The following is a 16,103-nucleotide window of genomic DNA, read 5'->3' on the forward strand; positions in this document are numbered from 1 at the left end:
GGGAAGGATTTCCACTAGTCTTTGAGGTGACTGTGGACATCTGTGCTCATTAGATGACAGCAGAATGTAGATGATTTTGGGGAACTACTGTTCGTTTTCATTCAAAAGCTCTGCATATTTATTTATTTATTTATTTACGGTGGAACAGTTTGTTTGAGCATGAAACAAATCTATAGAATGTATGTGGATGACGTTTTACTTGTAAGTATTTACTCACCATTTGGACTAACACAGAAACTCATTACTTTTAGCTTTTTAGATTTGGAGCACTTTGGTCTGTATTTACTTTCATACAATTAGCGATCTCACAAATTTGGTGTCAGTTCCACCTAAAGTAATCTGTAACAGCAAAAAAGGAGGTCAGTAGTACTGTATAAATAAAGCAATGTTTTTCACCATTCACATTTTTCTCCTCCATCCAAACGCCTCGAGAGAAGAAGCTTTAGACATTTCAATAATTTCATTCTGAGGCCCTTAGTTTTTTCCCCGCTTACAGAGACAGGGCTGTGTACAAACACCAGAGCTTTTTCCAAGGTGCAAACATACAGAAGAGCTAGCAAATGGTGAGTAAGCAATTTGAAGATTGCTTCTTCACTGGAATTCCTACACACTATAACTCAACAAAACATGCCTTTATGGACCTTGCTTTGTGCACAGGGGCACAGACTTGCTTGAACAGGAAAGGCACTACCTCAAACAATTGCCACAGTGTTGGAATCACTTCCAAAATAGAACCAGATTATCTATATATATTTTTCCAAAATATGTGGATATGTAACTGTGGTTTATCCATAAAACCGCCAGGTAGTGAAGCATGTTTTAAATCCAGAGAACATGCATGCTTTTCACTAATCCAGCTGGCATTTGGGACATAGTGAGGCATGCTTCAAAACATGTTTTTCCAAATCGATGGGTTTGTATGGTCTACTGTGTCAAGGCTAAGCTAATGTTGCTCCTTTAATCATCGATTCCATGATAATAGCACAAGCTAGCAGGCCAGACATTTCCCAAACCGACTTGAGGAAAAGGGAGCCATTTTACAGTGAAATATTAATGGAGAAATTCACTGAAATGGAAAACTTTGGAATCAGTACTTCACCTTATAATGGTTTATATGGCATCAAATCTTTACAGCTATGTTCCAGCAACTAGTCTAAAGGTCTACAAGCAGTATACAAGCTTTACAGAACCTGTGCCCATATTATTTCTAGCGTAAGCCTTGTTTATTGGGTCTCATTCATTTTTTTGTTTTTATTTTATCAATGGGTAAAGCACACTCTTTGAATTTTGTATCTAAAATGAGCAGTGCTTTATGAATAAACAATAAACATGAAGATGAATCACAGTACAAAGTATAATGGGATGGTATGGGCTCTGGGGAATATGACCAGAATTTACAGTAGCACTGTGCGCGGGAGTGTGTTCAGTAGGAGGCTAAATACAAACATTGTTTTTTCCCAGCTGCTTTCACAGCCTGTTTCTCCTGAGAGTTATATATACCTCAGGCTAGTTTGCCTGTTCTGACCAGTGATGCTGAGGTGGAAGTACAGCAGCCTGGTAAAGACTGCCCACACAAAGTACAATATATTCTACTCATATGTTGGTATGTACTGACAACATCCACACTCCATGTTAAACACAGGCACAGTTTTGACAGGTTCCAGTAACAGACAGCATTTCCCTGCTTTCTTTAAATGAGTGAACAGCAGATTTCTTTGGCTGAATGTACATCATTTCATCTGATAGAGAGCATATATTGTCATTCTCCTTGTGTCAATACTACTCACACTCACACTCATTGGGAGTCAGCAAAATGTTTTCACTTCCTCTCTCTTTCTCTGTATTTTCTGCCTATTTAAAAAAAAAATTTAATCATGGCATTAAGCACACATTTTGAAGATCTGGCGCTCCTATCAACCCACCAACCCTGAGACAAAACAGCCTAGTCAGTTTATTTTTATCTGCCTAATTCACATGGGCAAGCATTCTTTGCAAACTCTGGACTCTTTAAAAAATGTCCAATTAAAAATATGTAGCTGCATTTTATTGGATTTTTAGTTTACTACATGATTTGAACACAGAAGCTGTCCTTCACATTGTGTGAAAATTTCATGATATTGGACCAATGGGAATGCTCCAAAATTACTTGCAATCAAATCGCTTTATGTTGACCTCCATTCATTCTTTGCCTGTAACCGCTTATCCAGTTCAGGGTCGTGGTGGGTCCGAAGCCTACCCGGAATCACTGGGTGCAAGGCAGCAACACACCCATATGAGGATGCCTGTCCATCACAGTGTGACACACTCAGATATTCACTCACACTTATTGACACTTAGCAGCCAATCCACCTGTTTCTGAACCATGGGAAAAACCAAAGCATCCGGAGGAAACCCATGTTGACACAGGGAGAACACACCAAACAGTCACCCAGAGTGGTGTGAAAGTGACATTTTTTCCCTTGTCCTGTAAATTTACTGTCTCGGGAGATGCGTGTTTGTCATTGGACAGCGATGTTCTATGGGCCAGAACTTATTGTTGTACCTATACCATATTTAACTTTCTGACAGAGTACATTCAAAGTCTTCTAGAGAGTTAAATAAGATGTAAACTCTTATGTAATCTCTCTTGGGCAGTGGGGTGTAAGACATAAACCATGTGAGGAACAGATTGCTTGTGATGGGAATATTATTGGCAAAGAGAGTGGATTCTTTAGATAAGAAGTACTAGTGTTTCACACACACACACACGACACACACACACACACACACACACACACACACACAATGTGTACGAAGTGGAAGGAACACATTTGCAACATGTGTGTGTGCTGTCAATTGTATAAAGATCTGTTTGTCAGATTGTTTGTAATAGAGTGTGCCAGAGAGAGCGAGAGAGAGAAACAGAAAAATCTCCTTTGGTGTATATTTGTGGGTGTGTGTGGTCCAGGTGGTTTACGTCAGTAACCAATGGGGGGGCCATTGTGCTTTTGAATGATGAATATTTATTCTTTTCCACCCACAGATTATAAAATAATACCTTGCACAGTAGAGATCTAAATTGGAGATCAACTTCTATTTTTTAAAGTCACTGCTCAGCCCATTTTAAAATAATCCTAACATGAATACAAGGCAACCAGGTGAAATTTATTTCATAATTTACATATTAGCTACACCGATCATCCTTAACATTATCACCACCTTCTTGTACCTACACTCATTGTACTTTCTCTCAGCTCCACTGACCACACAGGAACACTTTGTAGTTCTACAATCTGAAGTCCATCTTTTGCTCTACATACTTTGTTTGCTCCCTTTCACCCTGTTCTTCAGTGGTCAGGACCCTCACAGGACCACCACAGAGCATTCTCACATCTCTGTACCTTCAGTTAGAGAACAAAACTGTAGCATATTCTATAATAATTGGATATTTTACAATTGTGTTGATTTCATACACCCCATTTCAGAATAGCATTTATTACCAGATTCTATGCCCAATGCTAAAAGCTAAAGTTAGCAGGTGCTACCTCTGGCCCTTATTCATCAGTAACTCTCAAAAACCTGATTATAACCCTGCTGTCAACAAATCAACACAAAGTGTATCTCTGACCATTAAAACCACACAGCAACTACAGAAATCACTTATTAGCAAAATCGTTGTCTAATGCTAAAAAGTGAGCTAATCCGGCTAAAGCTAGCAAACTTTGCATTCACTGCTCAGTAACTCTCAAAAACAAACATAAACAAAATATATCTGTAACTAATGCTATGGCCAGACTTTATTTTGGTTAAAATTAACCCTGGTGTGATTGCCTGTGCAGTTAGCTTAAGTGTGATAAGTGCATAAGCCAAGATGGTGACTGGCTTGCTAATTAAAATCATATGTGTGTCATATGTTTTTTTTTTTTTTCACTTAGTCCAGTCCAGTATTAACTCTTGTATGGGCTCACTCTTTCTCTCAATCTCCCCTCCTTGCTCCCTTGGTTTCATTGCTGTCTCTGCCATACTGTCTACACCAGAAAAAGGCTATCCTTCTTGTAGTGAGCTAAACACCTATGATATATGTGCTTTTAAGCGTTCTCGTGAGAGATTTCCGCACCATGATTCTCAAGATACGTAGTCTAGTTTTTAGAGAAGCATCCCCACAGAGCAGTGAGAGGCGCTTTTCTCACTATTACAGGTCAGTGGAGCATCACAATCCTTTTGAAGTTATCATTTAAAGGTAAAATCCTACATAGTGTTTCTTTGAAGGTAATTCATAATCATTTTTTAATGCTGAAATAGAAAGGGCAGCAGTGACCTCAAAGAATAAAATAAGACCTGAGAATGTTAATTTAGTCATTTCATATGTTAATGTACACACCATATTTTCATCAGTGAAATTCTATCTGAGGTTAATGGATTCATTCATTCATTCATTCATTATCTGTAAGCGCTTATCCAGTTCAGGGTCGCGGTGGGTCCAGAGCCTACCAGGAATCATTGGGCGCAAGGCGGGAATACACCCTGGAGGGGGCGCCAGTCCTTCACTGGGCAACACAGACACACACACAAACACACACACACATTCACGGACACTTTTGAGTCACCAATCTCCTACCAACGTTTGTTTTTGGACTCTGGGAGGAAACCAGAGCACCCGGAGGAAACCCATGCAGACACAGGGAGAACACACCAACTCCTCACAGACAGTCACCAGGAGCGGGAATAGAACCCACAACCTCCAAGTCCCTGGAGCTGTGTGACTGCGACACTACCTGCTGCGCCACTGTGCCACCCTTTAATTCATTCAACTCATGGTTAAACTTCTTAACAAATATGTGCTGAAGCTGACAGGTTTAATGTTGACTGATGGAGAAGCCAAACTAAGATCAGTATTTTGCAAGATCTGAGGTTCAACAGTGTAGATGGATGTGGGTTCACTATCTGGCAAATAACAGATAACTGTTCCCCCTTCTATCTATGTGTTACAAACGATAATTAATGCCTTTTAATGTGTTTACAACCTAGGTAATAATCATTAAGATAAATTTATAAACCTTTAAAGTGTCTTATTCCAGTGTGGTACCACTTGCTTAATGTCAAGCATGGGCTATATCGCTAAGAATAACACTCTGGATGAGTAGTGTTCACTGCCTTTTTGCAGTGTCACATCAAATTTTCTACATCTTTATACTCATGGCTTTTCCACTCTTCTCTCCTAATCTTTCATTTTACAGATGAATTGGCTCATTCTGAACATTTATATGAGCAGATATATTACTGTACATTCTGAAACCTACTTTTTAAACCATGTGATAAAGCCTGTGCTGGACACTGAGCGAGTGAAGTGAGAACAAACTTGTTCACCTAATGGCAAATGGTCTTCCGGAAACGAGATTTCTGTAGGAGGCAGGTCAAGCTGAATGGAGGCCCATTTCCAATCCCTAACCCAGGCTCAGTGCTGGCAGCTCACACATTTATATGGGGGTGGTGTGTGTTTGGGCAATTAGAAATAAAATCTTTAAACGGACAACGGTGTTTTGGCTAGCTATGATTTCCATCACAGAATGTCCTAGCACACAAGGGTCTGAAAGGTTAGACTTTAAAACAGCCCAGTAATAAAATGTAAATCTATAAAATGTACACTGTATGACTAAGAGACATTGCTTCTGAAATTAAGTGTATTTTAATATAGTTTATACTGTTTTGTTAAAGGAAGGTTTAACATGAGGCTTTGGAACATGACATTTAGGCCCAATCCCATTTCTTATTTGTATTCTCACCCCACCATTTGTTTTAGAGTGTAACCTGACCTTTTTGAACTGATGTAGAAGGTGTAGCGGTTAAAATTTTCACTACAAAATGTTACAACCGTTCAGATCTATGTCTGTCTGCAGTAATATCAGAGGAGTTAAACAGCGGTGACATTTCTGGTGGTTTATGGCATCCTTTCCCTTCAGGAGCATTCAACAATATTAAAACGTCTGATATGAATCTGAATTCAGCTTCTTAATCAGCAGCCTTTCCTTTGAAACTTCCGGTTCCACCTTTAATGTTGCCATAATGTAATTGCTTCACAATTTAAAGTGGTAATGGACATTTACTAGCTAACTACCAGGACATCACCATACTACTAGCAATAATTTATGTGTGTTATGAAGTAAAGGATCATAATCCATTGAACTTTAATTTGACTGAGACAATGGTTATATATTTTAAAAAGAGTAGATAATGACATTTCTTTAGTCAATTGCACCGCAGCCATCTTGCTGGTGATATACAAGGCATCCAAGGCATTAGAGTGTGTGTTACACTTTGTCCTACCCCTCTATCTCAAGAAGAACTGAAACACCTGACCCACTAGGCAAAACTAATGGGTAGGGCTAATTAGTAGGGGTTCATAGTATGAAAGAAGTCAGTTTGGCTCCAGCAACCTACATGTTTACATCCCAGACTATCAACGGGATACATTTCCAGTTTCTGCTTAACCTTGTGTCTGCAAATGAGACTGAAACAACACTGAATAGAATGAACATGCTTTCCTCATCTTCTCTAACCAAAGTAAGAATGAACTACACTCAGATCACTGTTTCAAGGTCAAAATGAAATTTCATGAATTAATAATAAAAAATGAACATTCCTCAGCTGAAAAAAATACGAGCAGCTAGATTCATGCCAAATCTTTCAAAGTATTTATGATCTTACAAACTGTTTAATTGAATGTAAAATCATAACAACTTTGTTTCTCTGTTCTCCTCAACTGTCTCTTATTTCTGCAACAGGAAATGACAGCCAGATGAGCAGAAAGATGTTGCGCTTCATTTTCTGAACCCCAGAAAATCTAGTGCTGCCTTGATTTATAACCACTGATCAAGCTACATACTGTAAGATTCAACCTCAGTTTGCCATTATCTGCACCAGTTGTGAGTCTCTTCCTCTTTATAGACATGGTTTAAAATTCCCACTGATTAGTAATAGCTGAACTGATTAATAATTACTTGAGCATGAAAACAACTAAAATGGAAATTGAATCAGTGTAGTGTTAGGTGGTACAAAAAGAATAATACTTTTTTTCTGGAATGCTGTTTATATTAAGGGTAAAAAGAGAGTAGTGCTTCTATTTCTGTTCTGCTATTTTGCACTGTGAAATACTCTGCCATAATGCTACTGATTTTTCTTTGGCACTTGTTCACTTAGCTGCTTGTAAAGTCGGAGATCACAGGAATATAATTATTCCTCTCAGTGCGCTTATATTTTCTGAAAAGACTAGAGCATCACAATAATTGTTCAGTGTCCCCAGATATATTTCAATTGGTTTTTCACTCAGCCAGTTAATGGACTATTTGAATAGACAAAACCCTGTCTGTATGCAACCTTGAATTCACAGCCTTCTCTAAGATATCTTGTTTGGCTGCTTTAAACCTATGACATAGGAAAATAGCAGAGGTCTTCTTTACTCCTTGTATGGTGGTTACGGTCAGATCTATACGGAGGTTACTAAATTCCTAAAAGTGATCAGTTGGTATACAAACCCCATTTTGAAATAATTTGGGGTGAAAATGAAAATAAAAACATAATGAAATTATGTGCACATCATTTAAACCCTATATTAAATTGAACATACAGCAAAGACAAAATTTAAATGTTGAAACTGAGAACTTTTACTGCATTTTGATAACTTTGTGCCCATATTACATTTGATGCCAGCAGCACATTCCATCAGGCATCACCATTTCTTTAACAACACTCTGTATATGTTTGGGAACCGAGGGGACCAACTGCTGTAGTTTTGAAAGATACATATTTACCCATGCTTGTTTCTTATAGGGTTTCAGCTGCTTTCAGCTTATAGGGTTTTCCACTTCGTCGTCCATCTTTAATGAGCTCAGGCCCAGAGAATGGGGCAGAATTTCTAGATCCTGGTTATATGTGGATTCTTCCTAGCATGATAGTCTTTAACTTGCATTTATGGATGCAGAAACAAACTGTGTTCAGAAACAATGGTTTGGGAAAGTGTTTCTGAGCCTATTGGCCTAATTATTTTGTAGTAATACACAATGTTACCAGCCTTTTGTTGGCCCACCCCAACTGTATTAAAACATGTTGCTGGCATCAAATTCAAAATTGGTAAATATATTTCAAAACAAATATGAAATATTCTTTGTACTAATTACAATTAAAATCCATTCATTCATTATCTGTAACCGCTTATCCAATTCAGGGTCACGGTGGGTCCAGAGCCTACCTGGAATCATTGGGCGCAAGGCGGGAATACACCCTGGAGGGGGCGCCAGTCCTTCACGGGGCTACAATTAAAATTCATTTTCTATTTAGAAACCCATTCTATGTAAAAAAGAAAAGCACTGTGTCTGAGGTGGAAGTAAACTGACTACTAATCTAGGACCACCCTCCCCTTCCAGTGATATCCTTAACTAGCATTGAAAAACTGATTTTGGGTCTGTTCTGAGCAGACTTTTAGCAATGCTTTATCAATAATGCAGGCTATATGCGACATGTCGTCTGGGGTTGCTGATGAATATGCAGAGCTGTGCCCATGTGGGGCTCAGTGACAAATGTCTGGAAAAAAAAAAGAAGATGGAACAGGCATATGGTGCATGTAATATTGATTATAGCCTCTTTTCTCGGTGGGCCTTTTGTTGATGTTTATGTGCAAGACTGGGAACAAAATGAGGGCCTTATATGCTTTGCGAGACCTTGCTGGGTGGCTTGGAAGAAATGTATTTGCTGGAAAGAGAAGAAAAAAAGCAGAGAAAGGAGCATTTGCTGATAATGGAAACTGACTCTCATGTTCTGTCAAGAGCAGAAGAACCAAAGAGGGCTTGAATGCCCATGACTGGGTATGTGTTTCAGAGAAAGAGACAGAGAGACACCGGCAGAGACCAAGGCCTGTGTGTGTGTGTGTATATGTGTGTGTGTGAGTGAGAGAGAGAATTTGCGTGGAGGTGTACAGAGGCTGAGAGCACAGTCTTGATCTGGGTTTACAGTCTTTGCCCTGAATGCCCACTCTGATGGAAGGTCAGCGCCTGAGGGCTGTGTTCCTCTGTGGGTGTGGAACTCAAATGTTTTAATCAGAAGATCGGTCAATGCTCCTTTGTTCTCCTGCCTGGCCTTCGCACAGCCACAGCCAGCACAGGAAGCCAGTGCCTCTCTTCTTGAGCAAGAAGGATTGAGGAGAGAAGGATAAAGAGGATAAGAGAAGAAAGAGAGCATAGAATTTTGTGTGTGTGTGAAAATGTGTCATAAGAGTTCTCAAGCACAACACTGCATGTGTGTGTGTGTGTGTGTGTTTGTGTGTGTATATATATATGTGCCTTCATACATACAGGACAATGAAAAATGATTTTAAAAAATTGTGGACAAGTTTAAGTAAGAGAAGAAAGGCAAGGTTCATAATTTTAATATTAAAAGTAAATAAAATTAAAAATTAAGTAGATGTTTCCTCACAATTTGCAGTTCTCCAGTCTGATTTGTGCATTTGAAACCAGTCTAATGTCTTCAAAATCCCCAGTGTCAGTAAATGGCAAAAAAACAAACAAACAAAAAAAACAAAGGGTCTCAGTCTGATATGCTAGGTTTTCTGCTCACGGCAGAGAAAAGGCATCTGGAGGTGTTTAGATGGCTGAGAGACCTCCAAACATTGAAAAACACACTCAGATGAGGATATTTCTCTATTTCATCGTAATAAGTGAGAAATATTTTTATTTATTTATTTATTTGCTGTAGTCATTACTTTAGTCAGATAGAACTGACTAAATTAAGGGGAGCACCAAGTGCATGAAAGTAAACCCAGACCAAAACAGAAACAAAACTAAACTACTAAAGTTTCTGTGGTAAATCAAACAGTGAATAAATACTTAGTCAATTCCCCCTCCCCACTGACTTCAGTACAGTGCTGGTTTAATAGCACAGTACACTGCTCATTTAAAAAGCCTTGTGTTTAAGGGATATATACCAAAGGGTTAGTTTGTGGGGTCTTACGTCCAGCCTTGTATAAATAAAAAAAGTCAACAGACTGAAGGGCACAATATGCCATAAATAATCCCATCATATTAGATACCATTTATTTGATGCTGTACTGTCCAACAACCTATTGCAAAAGCCCTCTATGTCCTGCTCTCAGAATGAATGATCTTAGTGTATTAGTATATCTACATAGTATCAAATTAGTTTCCTCTGTGAATCTGTGCCAGATATATACTGTGGATGTGTCTTTTGTCTGTGACGGTGATTTAATCAAGATTTAGTCATCTGTATGCAATACCCATCTCCATCTTATGCAATATAAACCAGCCTGAGCCAAACCAGGTCTCTTCCTGTCATCCAGCAGAGCCATGTCAACAACTCAGACTTTACTCTATGCATTTCACAAATTAAACTTCCAGTTATGTTTTTCTCCTAATTTTATTTATTTACCTGCACCACAGCTTTGAATATTGCTTTAGTTAGGTGTCATCCTTGGCATTTCTGAACATTTCTGAATTTTTTGATGTCAGATTATCTGCCAATTGGACAGACAATCTTTTAAATACACATATACTCGAGGCCATCCCATATGAGAAATATTAAGTACATATTTTAGACTTGATTTCAAATTATATTAAATCATGTACCCATCAGTCAAAACATTAAAATGACCTCATTGTTTCTAAACTCCCTGTCCACTCTATCAGAGCAACTTACATTCATTTTTTATATGCACTTTAAAGTGCAATTACAGAAAGCAGTCCATCTGTTGCTTTGCATATATTGTTCACCCCTTTCACATTATTCTTCTATGGTTGGGACTCCCACAGGTCCAACACAGATATTATTAGGGTGGGGGGGGTTCATTTTCAAGGCTGCAGTGACACTTAAGTCATGGTGATCAAGTGCACTTAAGCTTATAAATTGGCCAGTGTTTTAGACTGGTTGTTGTGCACAGTCTAGCATGTTATTTGTTGTATTATGCAGTACTCATGTAGCATTATATGCCTTAGTCCCAGCAGTCTGGAAGAATGCTCAGTTTTACATAGTTTTTAAAGGCTAAGCACCAGCTACATGAAAGTGTCAAACAAATAAATACAGTGGAATTTGAGTTCCTAACTTGTGTTTATTGATAGTCAGAAAACATGTTATTTCTTACTAATTCAAGGAATAAGGTTTAAAAGACCGTTTAAAAGACCCCCCCCCCCCTTAATTTAATGCAAAATGACAAAAAGGTGTGTTGTTTTTGACTGCAATAATTCAATGTGCAGTGGGTCATCTGTGCACAAATGGCCCAAAGATCCCAAAATATCCAGAAATTGGACTAAATTTGTCACTTTGGAAAGGACCATCCGCTCACTCCGTTATCTGTAGCTCATTTCACTGGCGCTTTTCCAACAATATGGGCATGTAAGGACACCAACGAAAGGTGTTCAAGAGCCTCTGTAACATGGAGGTAAACAGGGTAAGGACACTCACTTCGCCTGTTTTAGTTGGTGTTAGTTAACGTTAGCTTGACTCGCTAAACTCGGTGGCTCAGATTATACTCGGCTGCATTACGGAGGTTTAGTGTCGGATGAATTCGAGTTCGACTTCGATCACATTTACAAGAATAACGGTACCTCTACATTTGAGTTTAGCTTATTGCTAGTCTATTGTCATGAATAATGTTGGTTATTTAGATAGATACTGTCATAACAGTCAGTCATAACGGCGTTTTACCGCGGTGTTGTTCAGCTGTTGTCCACCAGTGACGTCACGGTTGTGTTCAAGAATTTCCGTAGCGAGCTCGGGTTTTTCCGTCAATTTAATAAAATTCAGTTTTAAAGCAAATTAAGCTGCTATTTTCATTTTAAATCATACTTATATATGTCAGTAACTAAAATAATGTGAAATATTCACGGATGTCCATTAAGTGGTGCTTAGCCTATGTATGTAATTAGTATGTAACGTAAGAAACTTAACAGTGCAGTTTCTAAGCTTTTGCGTAGTATTAAAAATCACAACTGTCATTTAATTGAACAAAAACTAAACCTAAAAATGTTGTTTGAAAATGGCAAGTGAGAATTATTTATTTGCCACTGGATTTGTTATTCCATCAAGAAAAATATTCTGCAAAACATGCATTTATTTGTTCAGATTGTGGTGATAATATTGTATCCAAAAGTATATGCAAGGTTTGGTTTAGATGATTAAAATATTTTCTTAATAAGTGATTTCGATTTTAACGGATAAATCGTATTAATACGTAATTTTTATTATTTTTTAAATCTAATTTTCAATTGCAATATTTAATCCTATACCACAGCTACAATTAAATTATTATAAGAGTGGGATTTGTCAGTTGAACATTTTTCTCAAATTTTCCGACAAGTTGTTCATGTAAATGTCATAATTTTCTTTACTGAAATACTCCAAATGATATTCAGAAATGGGGCAACACAGATCAAATGTTCACCCTTACCTTTCTGCGGTGCTGGACAGGTGGGCAACATGTAGGATTGGGGTCACTTAAACCGGACCTGCTGGAAGACTTGGAAACACTTTGATGCTTAGTGTCCAGTTGTGTGTGTTTTGGAGTGACTGGGGCAACCCTGGTCCAATTCTTCAGATCATATCCTTTAAACTCCACATATACATGAACACAAACACACACCACGGAGAGGAGCACACACGCACGCAGCAACACACACCTGTTCAGTCTCTCTTTCAGCATGCTGCACTTTCTGTAGTCAATCTGCAGGTCTCTCACCCCTTCTCTCTCACTCTGTTCTATTCTCTCATAAGCTCACTTTGGGACTTGGATTTCTCCATCTCCATGTCTTTGGCTGACCCCTTTCTCTTCTGCTGACAACTTTCAGGTTGCTTTTCCCTCCATGCCTTCACACTCCTTCTCTTTTTCTCTTCTTGGCTGTTCTTGTCCCATGTTTTTATCCCGTTCACGCTTCTCTTCTCTTCACTTGGCTTGCCCAAGTCTGAGTTAAAGGACAGAAAGTTCTCTGGTTACAAAGTCCACCATCTGTGAACATCCTTGTCCACGCTTGTGTGTGTGTGTGTCTGTGTGCCAAATGAAAATACCAGTAAAAACGAACTGCAGGCATGGTTGAGAACTTTGGGAACTCCTCCTTTGTGGATATCCCTCACACAACACACACACACACATTCAGTGCCTCAACTTTCTGGAACCTCCCCCAACATCTGCAACCAGACGACAACAGGATTTTTCTCCAGCCGCTCAATGCAACTATCTGAGAGCACACAGAGGGAACTTTCCCTGAGCCTCTCTGCATAACTGTTGTGTGAGTTTTGACCAGTGTGTTGTAGCAGACTCAAGCCAACCAACTATAACCAATTATATCCACAAACACAGCAGATGGTGCTGCAATGCAGGAGACAAAGAATCAAAATGTTGTATAGTCCCTGAGTAAACAAATTACCGTTCCATATAGTGGTTCCATGTTTAAAATGCCTAGTATATTATCTCTAACACATATAGGCCAGTAGGGGTCAGTGTGATTGTAAGTTGTGAAGAATAGTACAAAAAAAAGTTTCTTTAAAGTCAAAAGGAGCAATCTGTAATATTGTCATTTTATTCGATGGTGTACCAGCAGTGGCCTACAGTCAGTGCAGTACCGTTCTTTTTAAGCCAGTGGACCGATATATGCTTGCTGTCAGGGCTGCCATGATTTGTTAGCTACATTAGCCTCTTAGCTCTCTGCTACAAAACAACAGAAACAACAAAACAGTTGTTGAAGGAAATTTGTTTTAACCTCAAATGAACTCTTTCTCTGTCCCATACAGCTTCTCTTTGCTGTGTAGACATTGTATGCTACAGTTCAAGCAAAAATCAATGCTCCTACTTGCTGTAATGCCCTTTATCTCTGGAAGAAATTGTAGCATATTGCAGAGTTTAAATATACAGTAAAACTTCATTTATATCTTCCATTTATGTTTTATATCCTATTGACTGTAATCACACAATCACAAGGGTCCCACACATTTAATTCCAAACCTAATTAACTGTCTTGCTAAAGATAAGAGCTGCTCCAAAGCATGTATTAATTAATCTGTAAACTCTCAGAATTCTACTAGAATCATTTCCTCTTTTTTTGCCATATGAAAAAAAAACAGATAAGGCTTAGTTTCTCTCTTTATTAAAAAAGAAGAAGAAAAAGATTGTTTATTTTTAATCCATCGATCTACCCACCCATTGAACCTAAATTACATACATAGCAAAACACTGCCCCCTGTTGGATGTAGTTTTATAGATATGCCTGTTACTGGAATAGTCACAGCAATTTAGACCTAGAAAAGAAATCTCCATAAACCTGCATGCACCAATGTTTACATGAGGCTGTGAATTAGGAAGGAGAATGGGAATTCCAGTCTACAGTGTCTTACAGATGTCTGGGGTATATATAGAAAGGCAAAAAATATCCAAGACTGACTCATGGTAAAGATGGGATCCTGACAGGCATGTGAGTAGTTGCTGCAGGGGTTGTCTATCTATATTACGAGTGGTAGTTTGATATTTTACAACTGATGACAGTGACCATTGCTAAAATGCAAGTCAGTAATCAGGACGGGGAAGTGGAAGGGGGTCTTTAATCTGAAGGCTGGTGGTTGTTTTTTCTACTCCAGGACATTCAGATGAAAAAAGGCTTATTAGGAATTACTACTTTTCCACAGTTTGCTGGATGAACACTTGATGTGTGTTTACTTTTTTTTGTTTGTTTTGTTTTGTTTGAGCTGTTGTAGAAAGACCCTGTGTCTGAAATGGCTCTGTATTCCCCTATATAGTGCACTATTATTGGGAACTAACAACAGCACAGTGGATTATGGGTAATCTGCTATCTGCTAGTCTACATGGGTTGTACACTACTTTTTGCGGTGCATTGTGGGATTGTTTGACTGCACTGAAAATTATACACTGTGTTTTTGAACATTACTAGAAAATGGAGAAACCCCTCCCTTAATAGTGCACTATATCTTGAATTTAGCACATTTTCTGACACATCGAGAATAAAATCGGGCAGAAACACTGCAGCTCAGAGATCAGATGTCAAACAGAGTGCTTTGAGTTTTCTGGTTTAAGTTGTCAGAAATATATTTTGGCCCTATTTTTATTTTTCAACAACATGTTTTGCCACAAATATAACAAAAAACAAGAGCTTTTCACACAATTCTCACAGCGGGACACAGCTGTTTAGACAGGATAAAGATGGTGCTATGTTGTTTGAACCTTGTGATATTTTGACCAAGGCATATCACAGATATTTCATTAGACCCCAGGGAACTGAGTTAACTTGTTGAAAAGGGATCAAGCATTGTTTATAAGTTTTTTTCACAATGTTAGGAGTGAATGGATTAAGATGTGCTGTTTTATGGTAATTCAGTCCTCAATTGTATCAATGAAAGCATCTAATTTCAGAATGTTTCTAATCAGTTCATGTAATCAATTCAAATTGCCCCAGTTAAAGGGTAAATTGCACCATCTGTGGGTAAACTGACCATCAAACTTATCAATTCAGGCTAATATTCAGCTACATTATTTGCATGGATTAATACATTGGTAAATTGGCTTTGATGAAACAGCCACCAGTTATGTTATAAAGAACCCTTTTGGTGATGCCTCTGCATAAAACTGGACCAAGAACTTTGAAGATGAAAGGCAATTTCACAGGAACTTTATCAGCCTCTGAATTTATGGCTGTAAGCAGAGTATTAACCACTGAAAAAAATCACTAAGCTTTTAAACCTAACAGCTGAGAAGTACCTTTGTTCTGTTAAAATATTGCTTTTCAGTAATTACAAAAAATCACTGTGGTGCAGGAGGTAGTGGACCTGGAGCTGTGTGACTGCGACTCCGGGTGACTGTCTGTGAACAGTTTAGTGTGTTCTCCCTGTGTCCGCGTGGGTTTCCTCCGGGTGACTGTCTGTGAGGAGTGTGGTGTGTTCTCCCTGTGTCTGCGTGGGTTTCCTCCGGGTGACTGTCTGTGAGGAGTGTGGTGTGTTCTCCCTGTGTCTGCGTGGGTTTCCTCCGGGTGCTTCAGTTTCCTCCCACGGTCCAAAAACACATGTTGGTAGATGGATTAGTGACTCAAAAGTATTCCTAGGCGTGAGTGAGTATGAGTGTGCGT

The 16,103-nt window shown here is 38.6% G+C and overlaps 1 protein-coding gene across 1 annotated transcript in view; it reads right to left on the reverse strand.

Moving 5' to 3' along the window:
- mettl24 (methyltransferase like 24) overlaps positions 1–12,679 on the reverse strand; it is a 57,403-nt gene extending 44,724 nt beyond the window's left edge. The window contains exon 1 of the mRNA XM_066677959.1: positions 12,428–12,679. Coding sequence (XP_066534056.1) covers positions 12,428–12,679 — 252 coding nt within the window. The remainder of the gene's footprint in view (positions 1–12,427) is intronic.
- Between the last annotated feature and the right edge of the window lie 3,424 nt (positions 12,680–16,103).

The sequence above is a fragment of the Hoplias malabaricus genome, chromosome 7 (assembly GCF_029633855.1).
Source record: "Hoplias malabaricus isolate fHopMal1 chromosome 7, fHopMal1.hap1, whole genome shotgun sequence".
In the NCBI taxonomy this organism is placed as follows: Eukaryota; Metazoa; Chordata; class Actinopteri; order Characiformes; family Erythrinidae; genus Hoplias; species Hoplias malabaricus.